Raw genomic sequence first — 11,944 nt, forward strand, 5'->3', positions numbered from 1 at the left:
CTTTCAGATACTAACACTTTGATGAGAATAGGAATTAAGGTGACAGGTTTGAAGGAAATGGACATGGCAAAGATGATTAGGGAGGGCTGCTAGGATGAAGCCTATTGAAAGGCCTTTGGGCAACCCCAGGGCAGTGTGAGGGTCCTGGGCCTGTGGTTGGGAAGGCCCTTCAAAGGGTGGGCACAGTGGGTGCAAAGTTGGAAGTAAAAGGGCACCATGAGCAAAGAAAACATCAAATTGGTAGCTTTACTGAGTGTGTTTGCGTTTCACAGCTTCCGTAACAAATTACCACAAACTAGGTGGCTTAAAACATCAGAAATTGATTCTATCACAGCTCAGGAGGCCAGAAGCCCCAAATCAAGGTGTCCACAGGTTTGGTTCCTTCTGGAGTTTCTGAGGGAGAAATGTCCCACACCTTTCTGCCAGTGTCTGGTGGTTGCCACCAATCCTTGGCATTGCTTGGCTTGTAGCTGCACCATTCCAGTCTCTGCCTGTGTCTTCATGTGTTGTTTTCTTCTGAGTCTCTGTGTCTTCTTTTTTTCTGTCTCTTTTAAGGACACTCCTATCGGATTTAGGGCCCTCTTTAACCCGGTATGATCTTGTCTCGATCATTACTGTCAATATATTTGCAAAGACCCTCTTTTCAAATAAGGTCACATTTTGCAGTTCCAAGTGGACATGAACTTCTGGGGGGGCATTATTCAACTCACTATTCTGGGGTTGGCATGGCCGACTCTGATGACCTGGAGACTCAGCTGGATGTGGCAAGAGGAAAAAAGTGCTATCTTGGGGAGAGAGAAGAATATGAAAGAAGCTGCTTAGGGAGTCAGAAGAGCAAAAAAGGGAGACATTGGCAAAGAGAATAAAATGATGGGTGTGAAAGAATGGGAGGCAGTGACTGGATGACTGGAGGTAAGTGGGGGAGAGCATGAGTTTTAATGAGAAGGTGAACTCATAAAACAATACTGGGCATGGGGGGAGTCAATTTCTGTCTAGATTTCTGCAGATTGATTAGAAGGGAGTGAGAATAAGTTGCAGGCAGTGAAAGAGACCTGGAAGGCTTTCTAAAACCACAAAGACTTTCTGAGGGTTTTTAATTGCAGTTAGTTTGGGAGGAATCTCAATAGTCAAGTCTAAATAAGAAGTTTTTATTTTCCTCATCATTCCATCAAGTGGATTTGGAAATCCTCCCCTTCTTATCCCTTGATCTCTCAAAAAGATCTCATACCTCTCCAGTCCTTTTGAGGTATTAATAGTGCAATCTAGTTTAGTATCTTTAATCTCCAACTCCACCTAAAGCTCATCGCCTTTCCCATATCAGAGGCTAGGCTTATAGCACAATCTTGATGTATATATGGGTGGGACCGGCCAACCTGAGATACGTGCTCCCTACTCCTCCCTCTCCCAGATCTAGCTTTCTGATGTGGAGACCAGGAATGAGAGGTAGGAAGGCAGATATTCTTTTAGATGATTGTGTTGGTTAAGGTACAGGCTAAGCCACCAAACAGGGAAACCTCAAACACAGGGGCTTCAGTAAAATAGAAATGTCTTTCTTAGATAATAGGTTAAGTATAGTCAGGAGGTCTAGGGTTGGTAGTTGTCTGTACTCTACAAAGCTATTTAAGGGTTCAGGCTGACCGGTTGGCTGTTTCTCATAACTTCTCTTCTGGCCTCCATTGTCCTTTACATGGCGTGGCAAGAATGAATGAAGTCCTCCTGTGCTTTCTCTGAGTACGAAGATGAAGGAAAGCTGAGGTGGATATATACCACCTTCCTCGGGTACGTGACACAGCACAGTCTCTAAATGCCTGTGAGCAAGGGTTACTCCAACAGAAATCTCCAGGAGAGTAGATATCAGTCCCTTTGTTCACTTACACTTCTGAACTCCCAGGGGCACACGTAATGTTCTCTAAGACTGCTCAGAGAGGGACCACTTTTGGCAGGAGTGGGGGGTCCTGCACATTTCTGCATCAAAGCAAGCATCCATTTGAGGAAAGAGATGTCCAGTCTCCTGGTCCAGTCTCTGTCAGTGATTCAACTGGCATTCGCTTTTCACTTGGCTTGGGAAGGAGGGCATGTCATCTCTCCCATGGGGAGAAGAGGGCACAGTCTTACGTCACAAACACTGGTATCCCAATGCTGCTGATGTTCTCACTGCCCTCCCCAGCATTCTCAGGTGGCTGGGAAGTGTGAGGGAGAGGTGTTGGGGGAAGGGGGTGGCAATGTCTGGTTCAACTGCTTTTTAGAATGCCCTGAGGGATGAGCTTGGCCCCTATTGCTGGCAGCTGTTTTAGAATATGGAGTATATAACACTTCCTGGTCCTTGGTTTTAGACCTAAGTCGTAGGAAAAATTCTAGCCCATACCCTATTATGTAATCAGAACAAACAGATGGAAAGGGAAACGGAAATTGTTGGTAAGCTATGAATTACATGGCCAATGAGCAACTTAAAAAAATCTATCCTAAATTGAATTAAATAATCATAAAAATATATGACAAGCCCTGGTTGGGTAGCTCAGTAAGTTAAAACCTTGTCCTGATACACCAAGGTTGCGGGTTCGATCCCTGGCCAGGGCACAAACAAGAATCAACAAATGAATGCATAAACGAAGGGAACAACAAATTGCTTTTCTCTCTCTCTCTCCTTTCCTCTCTCCCAAATCAATAAATAAAAATTAAATATATATATGATATATAGTAACAGAAGAAAAGGCAGAGAATAATGGTACAAATTAATGTCTATTGGTTCACAAACTCCACTTCCTGAAGCCTGTCCTAAGGAAATAATTGTTCATACCCATCGTAAGGAAATACAGGGGCATGCTGCTTTTTGCAGTGTTGATAATAGCAAAAATTGAGGACAAACTAAATACCCAACAATAGAAGGCTGGTTAAATATATTCTTATTAAAATACTTTAAAAATACATTATAACTAAAATGGGATATTATTCAGTCAGTAATAAAAGATGGAGATAGATATTTATTGACATGAAAAGATATTTGTGTGTTATGGATTAAAAAAAGCAGATTACAAAATGCTGTGTGTGTGTGTGTGTGTGTGTGTGTGTAAATTGGTACAAACTCCCTGAAAAGCAATTTGGCAGGAGGCATCAAGAGCCTAGCCTACATGGAAAAGTCTGCATGGTTGCTACAAAAATGATATTGAATTATCTCTATATGGTGAGATTATCATTGATTTGACATTTTTCTTTTCTTTATATTTTCTGATTTTTTGGGTAAACATTTATTACTTAGATAATAAAAAATTAAAATAACTAAACAAATATGTTTGGGAAGAACACATGCACATATGTTTTTTGACTTTGTTATGGAGAACTTTCTAAACCTAAAAGCAATGTAACAGTGGTCTGCTGGAGCTGGTTAGGACAGATTTGTGAGGGCCAGTTTTAAATATTCAAGAATTTTGCAAACAGGTCAGTTGGTAGCTAGAAATCAGCTACAGTGGAAATATATACACTGCAGATGTCAGCAAGTGTTACAAATCTGGCTTTCTTTTTGTAACTTGGTTTACCAGCACACAACTAAATTGTAGTAACAGCAAAGAAAAAGTCAACCTACTTGTTTATATAAAAATGTATGTATCTATTGGTTCAAAATATCATGAAATGAAAAGGTAAGTGATTGGAGAAGATGTTTGCAAGAAGTTTGACAGAGGGTTAGAGCCAGTAACATAAAAGAGAACATAACAATTAAACAGTAAAAACATAACCCTGATAGAGAATAGGCAAATGATGTGAATAGGTAATTCACTAAAGGATACACATTGCCAATAAACCTGAAAAACCATCCAAGACATTTATAATAAAAGGAAATGAAAATGAAACAAGAAGGAGACATCACCCTTCATCTATGAAATTGACCAATCCCAAGGTTCTTAGTTTAGGGAAGTTGGCCTTGCTCACTGTGGTAGAAAAGCTGATTACAGCAATGAATTGTGCCCAGTTTGTGACTGGACATCATGCAAGCTCATGGATGAAGGCAAGTGCAGAGGAATTCAGCTAACATTTCTTAGCTTTATTTGCCCATTTTTGTTCTATTATTTTATTTTTTTATATTTTTTTAAATGGAAAAGTATATGTTTAATGGATTCAATTACATTTTTGTGTGTGTTTCATCTTAGTATATTCAACTCTGATCCTAAGACCTCATAAAAGCCAAGAGTAGAATAGCAGATTGGATTCCTTGAGTGTGCTGACAGCAACCCAAAGCAAGTGTTTTAGACTTTGTCTGAGAAAAGAGATTGTTAGATAGCATGTTTTTCACATGGAAATTTTAAAAAATCATTTTTTGAAGAAAGTTTGAACATAAAATTTTTGTGCACCAGATTTTTCTGAAAAAAAAAAAAAAATTGTCAAAAAAGACACAATTAGCACGCATTTTATATTAGCACGTGAATGGTCTTTCCTCTTTATGAATGAGTTTAAGCAAAACTTTGACCTTGACCCCCCCCCCCCCACTCTGTCACTTTTAATAGTGGACTGATCAAAAGGCAAGAAGAAAAGCAAAGCACCTGAAATACACCCAGATGGGCACTCCCACCTCTACTTGCATGGCTACAATGATAAGCACTTTGGATTCAGCCAATAATGACCTGTGGGTTATTAACACCACCTCTTTCATTTCAAGAGCGAGCTAACTATAGTGAAATACAGAGCCACAAAGATCTGATTCTATTTTAATACTGGTTGATCAATTAACCCACAGTCCATATACCACATATGAATAGGAAAAGATAGGTTTACACTTACTATGTAATGTAATTTCAGTGGGATTCAGTAGATGGCACAAAAGAGCTCTGCCCCCAATATTAAATCTGGTTTCCAGTGAAATAAATATTTGAGGAAGTATTTCAATGTCCTTCAGACAGCCATCAAGACAGACAGGAAAATCATTTTGGTAAGTGATATATTTTTTTTCTGTAAAATAAAGTAAAATAAAATAATAAAATAAAGGTATAACCAGTTATTGGACACAAAAATCGCAGTCTCTATGATTAAGTCCTGGATGTTTTTCTAAGTTGGTTATTTCTGATATGTACTTACTGTGGTTCGAACTAGCATTTGTTTCTCAGTTCCTTGTACTAAGTCAGAGAAAGGGTTTTGTGTGTGTATGTGTTTATCTGTTTCTTGAATGATGCCTCATCTCAAGCATGATTTGCTTGCAAGAGATATATTTGAGTTGGGAGATGAGAGTTTGGGTCACACACATTTTCTCGTGATTCTCTTACGAAGCTGCCAGCTGTTGACTTGAGATGGCATTACCCTCCTTCATCCTGTCCCTCTCCATCCATCTCTTGCAATGAGAATGCGGAGGAAAATGGGACATAGGTGAATTCCCCCCGGAGGCAGAGCTGCCCTACAACACCTCTGTTTCTATGGGCAGGTTTATTTTAGTTTCTTCTCTGGGCTGTTCCCACAAGCTATTCTTTTCTGTTTACTCAGACCACTGAAACTGTTCTGTGGTGTTCCTGGTCAGGTGGAATTGTAGGTTTCGAAAATGTTTCCCAGGCTTCACCCAATTTGATCAAAAGAGTTGAAAGTGAAAACAGCAAAAGTTCACAAAACCACATAGGAAACAAAGCAGAAAAGCTCTTGAACTGGTTCCGATCCTTTCAACCTGTGGTTAATAGCTAGTTGGCCTGGTGCAGAGAAGACTGACTCAGTATTTGTGAACTCAACTCAATAGGCTAGATAGACTGTGTGGGTATCAATTCTTAAGAGAAGTCAAAGTCCTGATTTGATGCCCTCAAAGTCTCCAAACAGAAGCAACTCAAATGTATTGATGCTTCATATTACATATTGGAAGGTTAAACTTACCATAATTTTGGAAAATGACATAGACACATCTTGGTTATTTTATACTTTCAAATTAAAGCATCCTTTTACTAATCAACTTAGCAAATAATCATTCTCTTTGATAGTAAAATAGTTCTGAGGTTCTAATACATATGAGATTCAGTGCTGGTTATTGGGACTTTGATTTTAAAATATTGATTTTCACTGATTTAGCAAGTTTGGTATATATAATATAAAGATCCTCTAAGTACCTAAAACTCAGTTGCTCATATGTACAATACTTTGACTCTTTAATTACAGAAATAAAGATGGTTTCACCAACTAAGTACTTCAAATTACTGCTTATAATTGAAAGGGCAGAATGGAAGTTGGGCAAATAGAAGATAGTTCAGCCAATGAACTTTGCTACATAGAAAGCTGAAGCCATGTTTTCATTATATGCGTGGGGACCAATGGTTTAATAAATTCAAATCTTTGTGGTGATTGCTGTTGTTAAGGAAATGAGGACACCTCCGGCCTTGCTTGTGGTGGGTTCACCACGCACTTAGCGCTCATGTCCACGCGTGGGTCCTGTCTCTGACCCTTGTCTTTCTGCTCACTCTCTGTATGCCATGCCTGACTATACTGATCGCTGCCTCCTTGAACCCCGGTGTTGGCCAGAAGGTAGGAAGAATCCCTGTTTGAATTCAGGATTAGGAATAAGGAAGGAACCCCATTAGAGCCTTATGCCCAAACCACTTTTACTTCGACTTACTTTTACCAGATTAGTTCAGTTTTGAGATTTTAGGTACTGGCCCAGGCAATAATTGAGTATTATTTTGATTCTCACTTAAGTACTTCTTTTCACGTGAGTAGATCTTTTAGGAAGCTGGGAGGAAGAACTGGGAAATTTCTGAGACTTTCAGCCAAATACAACCAATGCCATAAAGATGCCACATTTACTTTTAACATGCATTTTAATGTCTGCGTCCCCTGCCTTGCGCAGAGTGTTCACGAGTGGTGATGGAGGGCGTGGTACTGGGCCTCTCCTATATTAGGAGAAATCAGGATGACAAGGGATCAAAGGGCACGCCTACAAAAGGGTAAATCCAAGCAGTGTTTCAAACACCAGATGCATCTGCACGTCTAACTTGGGGAACTTTTGCAACGCAGGGTTGTTTCTGGGACTTAAACTGCAGTCATTCTTCAGTATTCCTGGAGGATAGTTCCAGAACCCCCTTCTTATACCCAGATCCTTGGATGCTCAAGTCTCTTATGTAAAATGGCTTAGTATTTGCATATAACCTAAGCACATCATCCCATATACTTTAAATCATCTCTACATTACTTTTAATACCTAATAATAGTGTAAATGCTGTGTAAATAGTTGTTATATTGTTGACAGAATAATGACAAGAAAAGAAGTCTGTACATGTTCAGTAGAGATGCAGCCATCTTAGAGCTAAAAACATAATACATGTCAGCAATAACATAACATTATTTTTTTAAGAATATTTTTGATCTGTGGTTAGTTGAATCCATGGATGCAGAACCCAGGGATACAGAGGGCTGACCATATTTAGGTCGTTCTGTGCCCCCTGAGAGATATGAGGGGATATGCAAAGAGGAATTTGATGCTTTGCTGATGCTGAAGGCTTGCTTGCCTAATGCAATTTAGGGGGGTTTGAATAGGATCCTTGCAAGATCTATGCAGCCATGTGGCACCAGCTCGAAGTGTCTCTGCGGGTGTGGGGTGTATCACTTACTAGGGTTCATCCCAACACAACTCCTCTCCCCCTGGTTTCATGTGCCATTGGAATGGTGGTAACAAAATAGTATCTGAGCTACAGTGGGTTGACAACTAGTGCAATAAGCATAACCTAGAACAGAGCACATCATAGCGAATAAATACACATTGGATGAATTAATTTAAAAAGTTTCCTTTTTTAAAAAATATATTTTTATTGATTTCAGAGAGAGGAAAGGAGAGGGAGACAGAGACAGAAACATCAATGATGAGAGAGTCATTGATCAAGCCCACAACCCGGGCATGTGCCCTGACCGGGAATCAAACCCAATTGCCCAGATCCTAGGTTGACCCTCAACCGCTGAGCCACACCCCGCCGGGCTAAAAGGTTTTCTGAATGAAAGATAGGAGAAAACTTCTCCCATCCTCAAAACCTTTCACTGCTCACTGTCTCCTCATCACTCTCAGAATAGAATCTGAATTCCCGGCAATGACCTACACCCTGTATGACCTTGGCCCTGACTCCTCTCTTCCTGCCTCACTCCATGCTAACATTGACCTCCTCAGACAGATCAGCCTCACTTCCATCTCAGGACCCTTCCCCTTGCCTTTTCCTTCTCCAGAAATGCTTTCTCCCAGATCTTCCCATAATTACTCACTGACTTCATTCGGGTCTGTGCCCCAGTGCCATCTTCTCAGAAAGGCCCTTTCTACCTAATCCATCTAAAAAGACCACTTTATGTACACCACTGTTACATACCTGTCATTATTCTTGATTAATTTACCTTGTTTCATTTTTCTATATAGTACTTACACTACATGAAATTCTATTTAGTCATTTATTTTATGTCTCCCCACTAAATAATAAGCTCCTTGGTAATCAGAGAGTTTTCCCTTGTTCACTGCTTTATCTCCACTTCCTAAAAGATGGCCAATAGGTTGTCAATAAATACTGATTGAACAAATAAGTGGATTTTCTGAGAGACTATTTATCATGATCTAATTACCTTTTGAGTAAGACCAGAGTTAGTCACCAAACCATGTATAGATAATAAAAGATAATGTAATAAGGGTTTGAATTCAACCACATGGGAAGAAAACACTTAAGAAAGCCATCAGAAAATATATGTTAAAGGTAGAAAGTACACCAGCTTTGTACACTTAGCTCAAGTTCTAAATGATCTTGAGAGGGTTGGGACTTTGTGAATATGTAAAACCATCTGTATTAGTTTCCTGTGGCTGCTGTAACAAATTACTATAAACTTGGTAGCTAAAAAACCAAAAATTTATTTTCTCATGTTTCTGGAGACCAGAAGTCCAAAATCAAGGTGTCAGCAGGGCTGTACTTTCTCTGGGACCTCTTCCAGCTTCTGGTGGCTGTCGTCATTCCTTGCCTTGTGGCTGTATCACTCCAACTTTTGCCTGTGTTTTCATATGGCCTTCTCCTCTGTGTCTCTGTTATCTGTTCTTCTGTCCCTGCCAAATATCCCTCTGCCTTTCTCTTATAAGGACACTTGTCATTGGATTTAAGGACCCCCTGGATAACCCAGGATGATCTCCTCATCTCAAAACCCTTAATTATGTCTGCAAAGACCATTTTTTCCAAATAAGGTAATATTCACAGTTTCTGGAGATTATGACATGGTTAGGAGGTAGACATATGTATTGGGGGGCACCGTTCAAGCCATTACACACACCATAGAGGTAGTATAATTATGTATCAATATGTGTGTTTCACTGGTTTTAGGTTATGTGACTCTAAAGAACCTAGCCTTCATGTTATGAATCTCTAGTAAAAAAATGTTTAATGTCAGCCATGCCTAATTTAATGTAATCATTTAATGTGGATTTTTTTTCTAGGGTCTGTGTGTATCAAGGTGCTCTGAAGAATAGCAACTATCCTTAGGAATGTCTAGTGTTACAAGATGACTAAAACTAATTCTACCATCTTTTATTTTGCCATCATCTTCATGTTAATACTTGAGATCAAAGCCCAATTATCTGATGAAAGTGAATTTTTAGTTGACAGATCAAAGAGAGGTCTCATCCATGTTCCCAAAGATCTATCCCTGAAAACAACAATCTTAGATATATCACAAAATGATATATCTGAACTTCGGACTTCTGACATCCAATCACTATCAAAGCTGAGGGTTTTCAGAATTTCTCATAATGGGATCCAGTATCTTGATATGAGTGTTTTCAAATTTAACCAGGAATTGGAATACTTGGACTTGTCACACAACAAGTTGGAGGAGATTTCTTGCCACCTTACTGTGAACCTCAAGCACTTAGACCTCTCATTTAATGCATTTGATGTCCTGCCCATTTGCAAAGAGTTTGGCAACATGTCTCAACTAGAATTTCTGGGCTTGAGTGCCACACAGTTACAAAAGTCTAGTGTGCTGCCAATTGCTCATTTGCATATCAATAAGGTTTTGCTGGTCTTAGGAGACCTTTATGGGGAAAAAGAAGAACCTAAGAGCCTTCAAGACCTAAACACAGAGAGTCTGCACATTGTTTTCTCCACAGAAAAGGAATTCCACTTTCTTTTGGATGTGTCAGTCAGCACTGCAGTAAGTCTGGAACTGTCTAATATCAAATGTGTGCTAGATGAAAATGGATGTTCTTATTTCCTAAATGTACTGTCAAAACTTCAAAAGAATTCAAGGTTATCAAGTCTTACTTTAAACAACATCGAAACAACTTGGCATTCTTTCATTACGATGTTTCAGTTGGTTTGGCATACAAGTATAGAGTATTTCTCAATTTCAAATGTGAAACTACAAGGTCACCTTCAGGTCAGAGATTTTGATTATTCTGACACTTCATTGAAGGCCTTGTCTATACACCAAGTTGTCAGTAAGGTATTTACTTTGCCACAAAGTTATATCTATAAAATCTTTTCAAATATGAACATCCAGAATTTCACAGTGTCTGGTACACACATGGTCCACATGGTTTGCCCATCTCAAATGAGCCAATTTCTGCATTTGGATTTTTCCAATAATCTCTTAACAGACATGGTTTTTAACAATTGTGGAACCTTGGCTAGGTTGGAAACACTTAGTTTACAAATGAATCAATTAAAAAAACTTGCAAATGTAGTTCATATGACCAAGGAGATGAAGTCTCTACAACAATTGGATATTAGTCAGAATTCTCTAAGCTATGATGAATATGAAGGATATTGCTCTTGGACTATAAGTTTATTAAGTCTAAATATGTCTTCAAATATACTCACTGACTCTGTTTTCACATGTTTACCTCCCAGGGTCAAGGTTCTTGATCTTCACAATAATAGAATAGCGAGTATCCCTGAAAATGTCATCAGTCTGGAAGCTTTACAAGAACTCAATGTTGCTTTCAATTCTTTAGCTCACCTTCCTGGATGTGGTACCTTTAGCAGCCTCTCTGTACTGACCATTGACTATAATTCAATTTCCAACCCATCAGCTCATTTCTTCCAGAGCTGCCAGAAGATTAGGTCCATAAATGCAGGGAACAATCCATTCCAATGTACATGTGATCTAAGAGAATTTATCCAGAGTATAGGCCAAGTATCAAGTGAAGTGGTAGAGGGTTGGCCTGACTCTTATAAGTGTGACTATCCAGGAAGCTATAAGGGAACCCTACTAAAGGACTTCCATGTGTCTCCATTATCCTGCAACACAGCTCTGCTGATTGTCACCATTGTGGTCACTGGACTGGTATTGGCTATTACTGTGACTGTCCTCTGTATCTGTTTTGATCTGCCCTGGTATCTCAGGATGATGTGTCAGTGGATCCAGACCCGACACAGGTCTAGGAATATACATTTAGAAAAACTCCAAGGAACTCTCCAGCTTCATGCCTTTGTTTCATATAGTAGACATGATTCTTCTTGGGTGAAGGATGAATTACTACCAAACCTAGAAAAAGAAGGTATATGGATTTGTCTCCATGAAAGAAACTTTGTTCCTGGCAAGAGTATTGTGGAAAATATCATAAACTGTATTGAGAAGAGTTACAAGTCCATCTTTGTTTTGTCCCCCAACTTTGTTCAGAGTGAGTGGTGCCATTATGAACTCTACTTTGCCCACCACAATCTCTTTCACAAAGGATCTAATAACTTAATTCTGATCTTGCTGGAACCCATTCCAAAGTATTCCATTCCTAGCAGCTATCACAGACTCAAAACTCTCATGGCACAGAGGACTTACTTGGAATGGCCCAAGGAGAAGAGCAAACATGGACTTTTTTGGGCTAATCTAAGAGCATCCATTCGTATTAAGTTGATGGACCAAGCAAAAGAAACAGATCACACATACATCTAAATATATTCTTTTCACTGTAGCTGCTTTTGGAAGTTCCAACAATGCCTTTATTTTGCATCAGCATGAATCTAAACATAATTTTGAA

The 11,944-nt window shown here is 39.3% G+C and overlaps 1 protein-coding gene across 1 annotated transcript; it reads left to right on the plus strand.

Annotated features, from left to right (window-relative positions):
* Positions 1–1,664: 1,664 nt before the first annotated feature.
* Positions 1,665–11,944, plus strand: TLR1 (toll like receptor 1). The gene is made up of 2 exons (XM_016206411.2): positions 1,665–1,779; positions 9,404–11,944. Exon 2 carries the CDS (start codon positions 9,469–9,471, stop codon positions 11,857–11,859), a length of 2,391 nt encoding a protein of 796 aa, XP_016061897.2. The 5' UTR covers positions 1,665–1,779; positions 9,404–9,468; the 3' UTR covers positions 11,860–11,944.

Source organism: Miniopterus natalensis, chromosome 1 (genome assembly GCF_054644295.1).
Source record: "Miniopterus natalensis isolate mMinNat1 chromosome 1, mMinNat1.hap1, whole genome shotgun sequence".
Taxonomy (NCBI): domain Eukaryota; kingdom Metazoa; phylum Chordata; class Mammalia; order Chiroptera; family Miniopteridae; genus Miniopterus; species Miniopterus natalensis.